Here is a 14,633-nt window from a genome sequence, read left to right on the forward strand (position 1 = left end):
CTAGAATGTGAATCTGAGTCCGTCTGATTATAACTGGCATTTATATACATTCCACAATAAATAAATGTGGGGTTCTAAATTACATATTTAACATTCTTACAGTATCATGAACAACTAATCATTAGTACCACGGCTCACTACACCAAAAGAGACATGTAACCTCAGACGGAGATTCTAAGCGATTCTAATTTAGAAACAATTTATTAACTAAACAAAGATTAACAATAATGTCCTTGTAACATTGTTGTTTGTGTTTCTACATTTAGCTCAAAACCTTTCTCCACATGTAAATTTATCATACTGCTATTGTGGAGTTTTATGCACTTCTAGGCAGCTATTTAAGAGACCAGTCCGGACACAATCCGACGGACGAATTAACTCATTCACTGCCAGGCAAAAAATGTGTACATTCCAGAGCCAGGGTTTTTGTCATTGTCACTCGGATTCAGAGACCCACAGAAGATTGAGTTTTAGGACGACATAAACATTCAATGCAGTGTAAGAAACCTTAGACTCTCTGATTTCATCAGAAAAAAAAAAGTTATTTTCTAAATCATATGGGTCTGCAGTTATATGAACTTGAAATGAAGGTGAATGTCCAAAATACAATGCAATACATACATACTGATTTATATAGCATTTTAACAACAGCTGAAGCTGGAACAAAGCACTAACATGGATAAAAGGGAAATGCTGCCCGTGGTGGAAGGGAAAAAATATTTCCAGATGCCATGGCTAGCGCTATATCAGCACACAAACAACCCGAACAAATTCGGGAATAGCGCTCCAAGTCATATTTTCAATTCCCTAATAAATCTGTGAATGTCAGCGAATGAGTGAAGGCTATATTAAAATGTGTGCACATGCACACACACACACACACACACACACACACACACACACACACACACACACACACACACACACACACACACACACACACACACACACACACACACACACACACACACACACACACACACACACACACACACACACACACACACACACAACAATAAGAGTTTCAGCAAGATGTGTTTTTCCTATATATTTTTTTTACCAGCTGCCCATCCAGAATCATGAGGACAGATCGGGTACATTTTCACGAAACTTGGTAAGAGCAACCTGTTACCTCTCAAACCGCATACACTGTGGCTCTACCTCACGGCTTATGTGGAGGCCAATGTTTGCCTCAACCAAAATAACGCTGCCCATTTTTCTATAAAAAGCATAGCAAATGTAAAACGCGAAAGATCATTTTTGTGGAAAAGCATGTGATTTATTCATGGCCTTTCGACTCACCCTTTCAGATGCAAGCTTATGTGAAGCGGAGCATTAACATTACATGTCCAGGTGCTTTCATGGGTTCTTATCCATTACTGCTGATTTACATTTCTCAGCAACCAAAGCGCTGAAACCAAAGCCGTGTGGAGGGATTGACTTCACCGTTGAGTTTCCAATTTCCCCATTTTTGAGTCTCATATTAATACTAATAATTTAAAAAAAGAAGAGCAAATTCATGTTTGAAGTCCAACTGAAGAAAAAAGACATTGTGAGCAATTAAAAGGGTAGAGCCAATTACTTTTTAAAAGCATGAACAAGATCAGAGAGTACAGTCAGAAAATATGTACAATTCACTTTCATTATTTTACCCTCCTTAACATTGGCAAATGAAAGAGTAAAACAAAAATGCACTTCTAAATGAGAAGACAAATTAATATAACAAAATTAATGCAAATCTATTCAGATTCCTTATTTCAGCCTGCTTATTTATTTATTTATTTTACTAAACGGTTTGGTCTTTTAAAACTGCAGGCAGAGAACAGCAAGCTGTTTATGATTCATGAACAATTTAATTTACCAGGCAGGCAGCTTTCCTGACATTCTTTTACTTTTCTTAGTGGCGTGCTGCTAGTCTGACATTCATGAGTACCACAATGGACATTATGTACAGTGGATAAGATGACACCTCCCACATTTTACACACATTTCTCCTGAGATTGCTTTGATCAGCCGTTTGTGTTTACATCACAACGTCCGAAAAAAATCTCTCACTGTCTGAAAAGCATGATATACTATGACTACAGCATTTGATGAAATATTGATAGTGGACTTTCCTGAAAATTCTGGAGAAAAAAAAGAAATAGTTCTAATCTCTAATTTATTTTTATACATCCATCCATTTTCCAGGCCACTTGATCCTCATTAGGGTTGCGGGGGTTGCTGGAGACTATCCCGGCCGTCTTAGAGCACAAGGCGGGGGACACCCTGAATTGGTTGCCAGTCAATCACAGGGCACATGGAGACAAACAACCATTCACTCTCACACTCACACCCTAGGTAAAATTTGGAGTGTTCAATCAGCCTGCCATACATGTTTTTGGAATGTGGGAGGAAACCGGAGAACCCAGGGAAAACCAACGCGGGCCCAGGCAGAACATGCAAACTTTACACAGGGAGGCCAAACCGGGTCTTGAATGCATGACCTCTACACTGTGAAGCCGGCGTACTAACCATTCGACTATCGAGCTAGTAGTATTAGTAGTATTATTTTATTATTTAAATATTGGCAAAATGGTGGACCGCTCAACAACTAGGTGTTGATCTCCAAAAATTATTCAACAGTACAGTCTGGCTCAGACTCCTTAAAGCTATTTGCAGCCCGTACTGCAAATAGCTTTAAGGAGTTGAGAAGACCTACACTGGAAATCAGCGTCCTTAAAGGTTTGACATCCTGTATCATACAATCCAGCATAATTCTTTGATTGTTTCATCCTCTTGTTAAGCATTACTGCAACTGCTTTCACAGGCCAGCCGAAGACCAGCTGTCCACACACTTGCATGGCTGTGTGAGTGACTAGGAGATGCAGTGAGGGGCACTGAAGCGCTCATTGTAGAGCTGCTGCTTTGAAATCCTCCAAATTCTTTTCTTTCAGCCCATGCAGCGTAAAAGTCCATCCACACCCACCGTGGAGACTTCCTCTTCATGCAAGCGTTTCTAAACTCACCTATTTGAGGCTGGACCATGCTAAAATGTTTCTCCCAAATTAAACCAAACTGTGACTGCATTTAAATCCGGCTACAAGGTATCATAATACTATAGCGTTGTTTAGTTTGGATTTAGCTTCTCAATCACTGTGTGTGGCCATGAAGGGGCAGGGTGTGTGGTAACAAATTCTGAGGCTTAACCCAAATGAGCATTGCATTTACAAACAGACAAACAATCCAAGTTTGACCCTTATATCACAAGCTTTTCGTAAATACAATACCAATTAGGGTAGCTTGTAAAATAAAGAGGTGTATTTAACTCGGGGAGTTAAACAGATTTCAACCATCTGTTTTGAAGAGCTTAGTCATTGACTGTCTTCCTCTGCCTAGGTCTATTCGGTGGCAAGAAGAAAATCAAACAAGAGCACTCAACCAGGAATCAAATAGGCTGTATGTCTAAAAACTAATCATCAAATAATCTCAATCTACCAGTGACAATAACCCCGGTGGAACGTTGCAGTCCAGAAGTGTGAGTAAATGTTGTTATTTTGGGCCAGACTGACAGCAAATATATGCCTCTTGGATAGAATGTTTTGCAGACACATTGCTTTATTAGACGTTAATGCAGACCAAGGAAACAATGTGCTTCTTATCCCAAAAGCACTGTTTTTTTTCAGTATGATTAACTCATTGATACAATGTTTGTATAATATAATATACATACACACACATTTTATACAAGGTGCTATGCAGGTTGAACAAAAAGTGATGTCGCAGGAACAGGAGTTTTTTCCCCTGAAACTTTCTCATTTTGATGGGCATCTGAAACCAATATGTGTTGCACTGACCCCTTTCAAAATGAAGGCTATTTTCTCTTTTACATTGTCTTTGCCGGCCTGTCTTTCTGGCTTGTATTACACCATCCTTAATAGCACCAAAATGATCACCACTCCCTGGAGGCACCCTCCGTTAGCAAGTGTCGAACGCTGCTTTTCTCAACACCCCTCTCAAGCCTGAGAGCAGTGAAGAAGTACCTTGATGATAACGTTGATATTGAGTTTCAGAGAAGTCATCGCTCACCATTTGAGCGACTAGTGCTGGAGGTGTTTGGGGGGGGGGGGGGGGGGGGGGTGATAAGAATCTCCCTCTTTGTTTCAGAGTGGTGACCTGCCCTGCTAGGTCAAAATTCTGAGAGGCTAACTGCAATGGAGGTGTTGAGAAATTGAAGGATGATGTGAAAATGGCTATCAAGTTACTATGATGTGCAAAGATTGGACACACATTTGCTTCATTACCCAAGGGCTTTTTTCTTTCTTTTTAAGGTAATTGGAGCATCTTCTTTCTCCAACTGACGTCTCATCAAAACCTCATTGCATGCCATGTCTTGATAAACCGCTTAAGACTTGATTCATTTCGTACACCAACTCTTGATGGTGATGAAGAAACTTGTGATCAGCTGTTCGTGCTAAAGTATTAACATTAATCTCTCTAATATTATTTTATACATACATTTGTAGTGGTGTTCGTGTTAGAAAACAATGTTGGAAACACCAAAACCTAATCTTTGTTGGAATAAGCACCAGTGCACTCAACATCTTTTTGACATGTCGAATGGCATAAAAGCTTAAAGGTTCTCTCCCGATTTGATGCACCTCCTTTTAGCGCCAAGGAAGAAAGTGGGGATATGTACAATGATGAACACCCATAAATATCTGTCTAATTTTACTGAGAGGCTATTTGTGTGCCATGCTGAGAGGCGCTTTCATGGTCTCTCGACGGGATCTTCTCATCTATAAATCATGCAGGTTACACTGAGAGGTAGCTCTAAACTGCCAGTTTGCTCATTTAGAAATATCTGGGGAGTTCCACTATTAGGTGTTCATTTTGCACTGGGTGGCCTTTGCTGCCCTCTTGATAGAGCTGTGGGGGGCACTGCTTTGCGGTCATGACTTGCCAAAATAACAGGGTGCAATTTGTCTGTTAAAGTCAACCATTTTAATACTGAAGTCTATTGTGCATGGCCCAATGATAAAGATTCTTGTTCGAATGCTAAAGATTCTTCACATTGAACTATGACATGTCTGCTCTTAAAAAAATCAGATTTTATATCTGCTGCAGTCTGGTGTATTTTTAATCAACAAACCTTCCCAGCCACTGGATAAGTGTAGCGGTTTGAGAGTAGACATGTACTGTCTGATTATCTGGGGAACATGGGAAATTACATCTGGTGATACACAACACACTCATCCAAGTCCCCGCCTGTCATAACTTCCTCTGATCTCTCGCTCGTCATCTTCTCTTCCTCACCTGGAAGCTTTAAGAGGGTCCCTATAAATAAAAACCATCACTACATTGTTTTTGGCCTATGAGAGAAAAACAGATGGCAATCAGAACAGTACTTAGTCAACTTCCCCAAATTATACTTTTAAAAAGACACCTGCTGCAGGCAGTGAGACAGTGATGGATGATATCTCCAGGGCTCCTATGGAAAATTGGTCGCTTCAAACTATTTAAAACAATAGAAATTTAGCCACTTGAGATACAATTAGCGGCACAATCAGCCAGATCATAAAGCAGTGACCTAGATGCAGCTAAAAGCACAGTGATTGCAATGCTTAGCAGAAGTGGGTGGAGTGGCTAAAAATTGTCTTCAAGTTGAAAAATAATGTTACTTTAGAATATGACTCAAAACTAAAAGTATTGACTCAAGGAAAGGTAGAACTGCAAACAAATATGAGAGTAAGTACTGGTTAACTACTGAGTAAGATCTCATTATTAATCAGAGCGTGAACATCAAATAGAAAAATTACAAATTAAAATGAGATATGAAACTTCAGAAACTCAACAACCTTAATAATAATAATACATGTAATTTATAAATGCTTTTCAAAAGCCTCAGGGTCACTTTACAGCACAGGTGTCAAAGTCAAGGCCTGGGGGGCCAAATCCGGCCGTCCACATCATTTTTTCCGGCCCGCAAAAGCAAATCAAACTTGGGAAATTTCATGATGCTGGCTAAAATCCTAACCAAAATGTCATATTTTTGGATGTAAACCACAATAATAGTCATTATTCTTGACTTCAGATTTGAAAACTAGTTATTCATCAATTTGTTTTGCGCTCTATATGTAATATGGGGAGGAGATTAAACATTCTAATGGCTTCCCCAAATTCATAACGGCCCTAGAGAGGAAACCATAACTACAATGTGGCCCGCGGGAAAAAATGAATTTGACACCCCTGCTTTAGAGTAACAGGATATGTTTTTTTGCCGGTGAGCAGCGGCAGCCACACGCGATAGCGTTCAATCAACCCAGAATAACTCAAGTATATTGAACACTAGCTAGCCAGCTAATAGACAGCTAATAGCTAGCTAGCTAGATAGTTAGCTAGCCAGCTAGCTAGCTATATAGCTAATAGATAGCAAATAGTTAGCAAATAGATAGCTAGCTAAGTAGCAAGCCAGGTAGCCAGCTAGATAAATAAAAACTACACAGAAATAAAAGTTATCTTAGTACATTAAATTCGGGCAAACAGCTCCAGTATAGTCATTGTTCAAACTCAGGGTGGGGGGCATACAATGTAAAACACATAATAGGTAATGGTTACAGAGTCGTGAACAAGGCTGCCCAGTGCCTGAAATGCTGTTCTCTTTTGCAGTCTGTCGGGTAAACAACAATAGGACAGCGGTTTGGTTTCAGATTTGCATGAGATGATTTCTTTCATTCATCATTTTCACCTTGAAAACCTGGGCGCAGCCATGGTGACTGTTCAGTCTTTGGACATTCTGGCTCCATTTAATAGTTTTTAGTTTAATAGAGACAGAGAGACAGAGAGGGAGGAAAAAAAAGAGGGAGGAAGTAAAACAAAAAAAAGCCGCGGGTGGATTGGTGGAACAGGGTGATGTGGCAGCACCCAAGTCACAAGGTTTTTTTTTTTTTCTGACAAACCAAAACAGAACCAATACAAAAAGTATCAAGCAGAATGGAGCTCATTAAGCACGTTAAAAATTGTTTTTTTTTCCCTCAACAGAAACATGAAAGTAAAATGTATGCCGCCTCAATACTACTCACTTCAAAAAGGTAAGGATTGTTACAACTATCCTCTGCTGCAAGGGCAGATAATTTTCTTTAAACTGATAGAACTGTCTTTACATGGTTGTGAGACGCCCTTCGTCCTTAAAAATATTCAAATGTCACCGACAGTATTGGTAATTCTGATTCATCTGAAAGGCTGTGTGGTTTTACGCTTATGGTAGATCGTAATCTGCTTTGTTTGCTCATTGATGGGAACCGAGTTTCTATTAGAGTGATTAAATTGTTTTCATGGCCAGCTGAGGCATCAAAGGCCAACTAAATTGCAACCCCTGAGTTGAGTAGGTTTCTTTTAAGTCACTTATTTGTCAGTTTCATCATGCTAATGGCAGAAGCCATCATCCTATTATAGGGCCACAACAGAGTGAGGTCAGATAAATGCAGTTTGTTGGAGCTTGCACAACCTTCAAGTCAAGTCTCACTGCTGGGTATACATAGCAACAAATCATCAGCTTGTCTATATCTACTCTCGAAGCAAACCTTTGAACCCTGCTGCATTAATGACTGCATTTTTCAAACTCATTTTCACTTATTGAAATTTTCTGGCTATAATGCGTGCGCAAACAATCTTGTCTCACGAAAATGAGTTTGTATGAGGAATGTTATACATGTTCAAATCAGGATATGCAACTATGATGATTGTGGGAGGGTGGGGGGATGTGGGAGATTACATCAATGCTACTAGATGCACACCAAACTATCCACTTGTTCGTCAAATGTATCACAAAATACAATTGGATGGGTAGGTCTAAGTATGGACAAAACATGCGCTTACGTCTGTTCTTCATTAAACCAACATATGTTTATCATGTCAAGGTTCATGCAAAAAAAACAACAACTCAAGATTATTACCTGTAGTCATATCACCTCGACTTTTCTCAGACATGGTACTGTTCATCATTGCCAGACGAACACTGATGTGTTTCTCATTCCACAGAAGGAAACATGTTATCTATAATGACTCCATATTCCCTAAGCCCTACAGTAACCACACAATCACTTGTGTCAACAGAAGAAAACCCATTTCATCGGGATGCCCAGTCACTGCTTAGCATCCACGAGGACAACAACAGTGCAGCCAAAATGACCTGCAGAGCAGCTGATGATTATTGGCTTTCACTGCATTTAGCGGGGGAGTTTTTCATGAATAGAATGTTCAATTAAAAAGTCACTTCATCGTGGACATATGACATCACTGCAGCAGGCCCACAGACACACAAAAACTAAACACGACACAGAGGCAGAGGATATACAAGTTGAATGTTTTCATCATGCATTTAGATTTCAATAATTGAAGCATAAGTAACTTTAATTTAATTAATTGCGGTCGTACATTAACCATAAAAAGCAAGAACATAAATCAAAGGTAACTATAATTTTAACTAACCTTTATTGTGTTCATTGATATTTCTAAATTTAAAACAAAGCATAAACCATTTTTTCCATTTGCATGGTTTGTGAGTAATAATTGCCAAACGGCCATTGAGAATCTTTAGCCCAATGATAAACTTAGTGGAAGTAAAAAAATACATATGAATACATTTAATAATATTAATAACAATAACAATAATAATAATAATAAACCGCTCACATTTTCAGACCATGTACAATGAGATGGTTGTCAGATAAGAAGGCAAGCAAATGAACACGCCCACATCCTGAAGGATTGCACTGACTAGTCAACGAACAAGTGTTTTTCAAACCATTTCCTTCAGCCTCGAGTCATTAATGTAAATGAATATCCATCTATTTGTGCATTGCGATTCCCTCGTGACCATTTCGGGGTGTATGCCGCCTTCCGCCAAAAAAGATGGGATAAGCTTGTGCATGCAGCAACCCTCCTGACAATAAGTGGTTCAGACGGATGGATGGATGGATGGATGGATGGATGGATGGATGGATGGATGGATGGATGGATGGATGGATGGGTAGGGTACCTCCATACTCCCTCCTCTTGGGGAAAATTGCATTTTTTTTAATCTGCATACATCAGAATCAGGGTCAGAAAGCCTTTAAAAGTCCCGCAGCGGGGACTGACATGCCATTTGCATGGCATGTCAGGTTGAGGGCTTTTCAGTCACTTCCTATGGAAATATTAACCATAAAAATGTATTGAGTCAAAATTGGCAGTCTCTCAGCATGGTTTTAATTTAATGTAGCAGCTCAATATTAGATAGTTTATCGACTGGTGAGCATGAGCAGGTGCTGACAATCTACAAGACGTCTTAAATGTTCGATTCATATCCTAAAACACTTGAAAATGGAACATCCGAGGGTAAGCAGAAAAGTAGGATTGGTACAGCTGAGCCGAGGAACCCTCTCAGCCAATATGTCTGTCATCCGTGGAGCCACAGTGCCCCCTACAGGCACATTGAGCAAGCACTGAAGTCACGCTTCTGGCGTTCACTCGCAGGGATGTACCTCCTTCAGGAAAAAAATATTTATTTATATAGTTTGATAGTTGGTATGTTGTTTGGTTGGTTGTTTTCAAACCTTGCTCTGCTTCAAACATGTACAACATGGATTGGATTGGATATTGGATATGCCTTTATTAGTCTCACAGTGGAGAAATTTACATTTCACAGCTGCAAAGTGATGAAAGGAATGAAAGTAGAAAAACGAAATACATGAGCTGCTGGAAAGGCAGCCACTCTCGCGGCGCCGTCTTGAAGTCAAAAGTGCTTTTGACTTTGAGTGACATGGTGATGTGAAATCAAAATAAAATGAAATCTTGTTCGGCTTTAGAAAACTGTTTTTTTCTGGCTCCGGGAATGACAAGTAAAATACCAGATATTCAATTTCCACTTCACAAAGCCCTAAAATTACGCATTGATGGCCATATTGTATCCCACATACATACACACACACACACACACACACACACACACACACACACACACACACACACACACACACACACACACACACACACACACACACACACACACACACACACACACACACACACACACACACACACACACACACACACACACACACACACACACACACACACACACACACACACACACACACACACACACTTTTTGTGTGTGTGCAGTATAGTTTTTCTTTCTCATTTTCCATTACCTAACTTCCAACTAAGGTATTTCACAGTCTGTGCAAATAAAAATGGCAAAAATTTACATTCACTCGTCACCCCAAAATAAAAATGCCAATAATTCACCCGCCACACCAATATAGGGCCATTTTGGCTTTTGGACGAACTGAATACAGTAGCCACGACATGTTGATGTAAAAAGGCATGTTCAGACATGGATAATCACCAACATCTTCTTAATAAGACCAAAGGCAAAGTACTTACCAGCATTGACAATGGCATCCAACTCCAGGACCGTTATGTCTCCTTTGTAGAGAGAAACTTTTTCATTGAGACCACCTCCTCCTGTCAAAACTTTCCCATCTTCTTTTCCATCAGCTAAATGGAGAAATTTCACCACAATATGTTAGGAGGAGTTCAGATGGATGTAATTTAATTCAATATATTGTTTCAAAATATAAAATCAAGTGTACAGCTTTATGTGGGATTCACAATTGAATATTGTTGAACACAAATAATGGGGAAAAACATGAACACATGAGAATGTGCAATGCTCCACAATTAAGGATGAGTGGAAGGGCCGGAGAAATTAATCGGCTAATTAAGGTCCTTCCACTCTTACCATTTGTAGCAGTCGCAAAGAATGGGATTCTTGACGTTTTGACCAAACACAGTCATGAATTGCAAAAAAAGCTTGTAGCATAAATTTAAAAAAATGTGACAGTTAAATATAACACATTCAGCCACTAGTAACACAAAACACTTGATGAGGATTAAGGTGATAATAAATTAATTAAATTCATTGCAGCATCCAAGGAATTCCGGGAACCAAGTGGCTTTACCATCATTATCAAAGATGTGAACAGTATTTTATTTTGTCATTATTGAAAAGTCTATAAATTCCTCAGTGGGTTAACCTTAGGGCTACTAATTTATGAACTTTGTTCTTGCGTGAAAACAGTTCAAGTCGAGCATATACACTGTTACAAGTGGGCTGAGGAGATAGCGTACGCCACACAACATGAAGCCTGTGGCGAACGTAATATAAACGGAGGTCAAGCTAGTAAACAAGTCATTGCCTGTTTGGTCCAATTAAGCATTTTCCTCATACCGTTCACTGGAAAATATTTAAATGAACTGTAATGCAGCAGTTTGCCCAGAAATTGTGTCTTCTTCTCTTACAGTAGCTTTCTTCTCTCCAGGTTGGAATCTTGTCCAGACTGATATAATCTTGACGACGATAGCCCTCTTTGCGTCTCTCATCACGGTCCAAGTGAAGAAGTCTCTCTATTCAAAGAAAGTAAAAGTATGAATATGCTAGCAAATTCCGCTACAGACCAAGGACAATAATCTCTATACATACACACACACTTTCACAACCATAAAAAAATACACAAGTGTTAAATTTCCTCGAAAATGGAGAAGATACCGAAAAAATAATGGTCTCTTTGTATTCACCGAATTCCAAAATCTGTTAATACTGATGTGTGACATTGATTAGGGCTGCGCTTGACTGACTAATGATGTGCCAACATGCTGCTGGTATCGAGGAAAAGTGGACGCAAATGACGACAGCATGTGGACGTTAAAGTGAGAAGACGGGCGTAAAAGAGGATGCCGAAGGCACATTCTCAGCAAGTCTATAGAGTATATAAGTCATGCAATGTGCAAAACTATGAGAAGACACACTTATGGAGCACAGTTTCAACTGCAATCTGTCATTTACGACCATGATAATCGAGAGAATGTAAGACCAACTAAATGATGGCGCGGGTGATTTTGTTTTATGAAACAGCGCCCACTACCCATCTGGGCAAGGACGACTGTACTTGACTCTAGTCTATACCTTTTAATACGGTGCACAGTAATAAAATCATTAAAATGCTACACAGCACAGTACTACTTAATGACAGTCATGATTGTTCTTATCATTAAACTTTATTTTCAAGGTCATGCATACACAGTGCTTTTTTAACACTAGCCATCAAAGTAAAAGTATAAATTAGCATGGGTTGCACTATGAACCAGGTTTTTGTCACTGTCACTCGAATTCCAGGACATACAAAAATTACATTTTAGGACTACATAAACATTCAATGCAGTGTAAGAAACCTTAGACTCTCTGATTTCATCAGAAAAAAATGTTATTTCCTAAATTACATCGGTCTGTAGTTATATGACCTGAAATGAGGGTGGCTGTCCAAAATACATACATATTGGTTTCTATAGCGCTTTAACAACAGCTGAAGTTGGAACAGAGGGCTAACATGGAAAAAAGGGAAATGATGCCCCCTTGTGGAAGGAAAAACAATGCCAGAAATCAGGAGAGCGCTTTATCGGCATCCAAGCAAGAAAAAAAGGGAATTTGCATGAATGGCACTCTGTCATATTTTCAATTCCCGAATAAATTCGTGAATGGCAGTGAATGATTAAAGGAGCTCAAGAAAAAAACTAATATTGAGGTGAAAACCGCTCCCAATTGCCATACTCTTAGTTTGACAACATGCATGATTCAAATAATCAGGATCCTTCTAATTCTTCTTCAGAGCTGATAACTTGAATCAGGTGTGTTGCAGCTGGGAGAGCTGGAAAACAAGCAATAGCTGTCCTCCAGGCCCGAAATTGGAGATATACCATATATTGTAAACATCCATCCACTTTCTTTTGTGCTCTCCTAATTCGGGTCAAATGTCAAACTGGTTGCCATCCAATAAAGGGCACATGTCGACAATGAGTCACACTCATATTTAGATCAACCTCAAATTTTTAATAAACATAAGAAACATGTTTCTGGAATGTGAGAGGAAGTCCGACAACCCAAAAACCTGCAACCTACACAAGAGAAGGCCAGAACCTCAGAACTGGGAAGAATCCGGGTCAACCACCAGCTCACCATGCTGCCTTGCACAAGTCTGTATGCATCAATAAAAATATTTTTTCAAGTGGTCGGAAACTTTACATAATATTGTTTTACCTGATCACAGTGGAACATATATTGCACAGTACGTATATGGTTTGGACCAGCACTGATTTAGCAATCAATTGAGCACGTGCAACACCTGCACCCGACAAGAGTAAATAACAGTTAAGGTGCTGAGAATACACGTTTGCAAATCATAAAGAATTTGTTGCGTCGCGGCCGATGTGCTGTTTGTCTCAAGAAACCTTGCACGTGTGGATGTTCATGAGGACCACACGTCGCGTTGGAGCGCGCAAGGACGTTACTCCGACAGGTGAATGACAAAGAAACCTGACCACCGGATCATGCAAGCTACACATGAAGTCGCCTGGGCTAGAATAGACAATATTGTTTCCAACGCGAAATACGCAATAACGGTAGCCAAGCAGGCGCATCCTCACAATGTGTCCACTTGGTGTATGGGATTAGTGCAAATGTCAAGTAGTTTGGAGGCACACGGGAATAGAATAAGAGCGCAGATCAATTTTTTGAGCAAGATAAGAATCAACGCTGTCTGTCAGCCATGAAGAGCATAATATTCCCATTCCTCCTGAAATCAAGCCTTACCTTTTTCAGTCTTCCAATCCTTTTTCTTTTTGCTCATGCTGGCGGAGTAATTGTTCTTCGAGTGATTGTTTTTTGACTGTGACAACCCCAGACTCACTGCGATTGGTTTTCCGGGGGCTAAAATAGAAATGCAAAGTGTAACAGCCTTTGGTCGCTGCTCTCACCTGTGAATCTGTCAAATATCGACGGTGCTTACACGATTCAACCTACCGTGATTGCGGTGTGAACTGTGTGTAGTCTTAGACACCATCTGAGTGGCTGGGAATAACACGGAAGTATGCTTTTTATTGGTTAAGCTGTAAAGTCAATCACCAATTATCCACGCCCTAAAGTCTTGGAGGGTTGTGATATCCTGCAAAACCCGGTGGGGCTCAATTATTCAGAACAAATTCGGCGTAAAATCATGTGACTGTTTCTCCAGAATAACTTGTCTTGATTTGATTGGTTTAACGAATTAGAATATGGTTTAATTTGAGCGCTCATGTTTTTTATTTCATTTAATAATTATCAAGAACAAAGCATCACTGCGAACGCTTCCATTGACAATTCAATTTCGAATATACACCCACATGAAAGAGGCACGTGAAGTGCTCAAAAGTTTGTTTTTGCATAAGCCAAAAATCCATAATGTAATCGTTCATTTATTTTGTGATTGATTTATCTGTCGCCTTTGATTTGGACATAGAATTTCCGAGGAATTACCCAAATGATTTGTCATGTGAAATGTGCCCTTTTTGAAAACCAAACCGCCAGATGTCACTCTTGCAATACATGTTGCTGCAGGAGTCTGGCGCTTTTCCTCAAATCACATTCTATAGCAGTACAAAGTGTCGGATGGAGGTCCAAACATTTTTAAGGGAGAAAATGCTGTTTCCGTGACAATGTGCGTGCGTAATTAAAAGTCATTTTATGATTAAAATGTGCTTAAAAATTGCAGACTCTTCAAAACACCCCCTTGAAGGGA

General features: G+C 39.6%; 1 protein-coding gene across 3 annotated transcripts in view; it reads right to left on the reverse strand.

Annotated features, from left to right (window-relative positions):
• macrod2 (mono-ADP ribosylhydrolase 2) overlaps positions 1-13,859 on the reverse strand; it is a 315,136-nt gene extending 301,277 nt beyond the window's left edge. For all 3 annotated transcript variants that reach the window (XM_089012537.1, XM_089012536.1, XM_089012535.1), the window contains exons 1-3: positions 13,670-13,859; positions 11,326-11,430; positions 10,408-10,521 (exon numbers count right to left, since the gene is read on the reverse strand). In XM_089012537.1, coding sequence (XP_088868663.1) covers positions 10,408-10,521; positions 11,326-11,430; positions 13,670-13,706 — 256 coding nt within the window. In that variant the 5' untranslated portion in view covers positions 13,707-13,859. The remainder of the gene's footprint in view (positions 1-10,407; positions 10,522-11,325; positions 11,431-13,669) is intronic.
• Between the last annotated feature and the right edge of the window lie 774 nt (positions 13,860-14,633).

Source organism: Hippocampus bargibanti, linkage group LG13, assembly GCF_051943395.1.
Source record: "Hippocampus bargibanti isolate YZ-2025 linkage group LG13, ASM5194339v1, whole genome shotgun sequence".
Classification (NCBI taxonomy): domain Eukaryota; kingdom Metazoa; phylum Chordata; class Actinopteri; order Syngnathiformes; family Syngnathidae; genus Hippocampus; species Hippocampus bargibanti.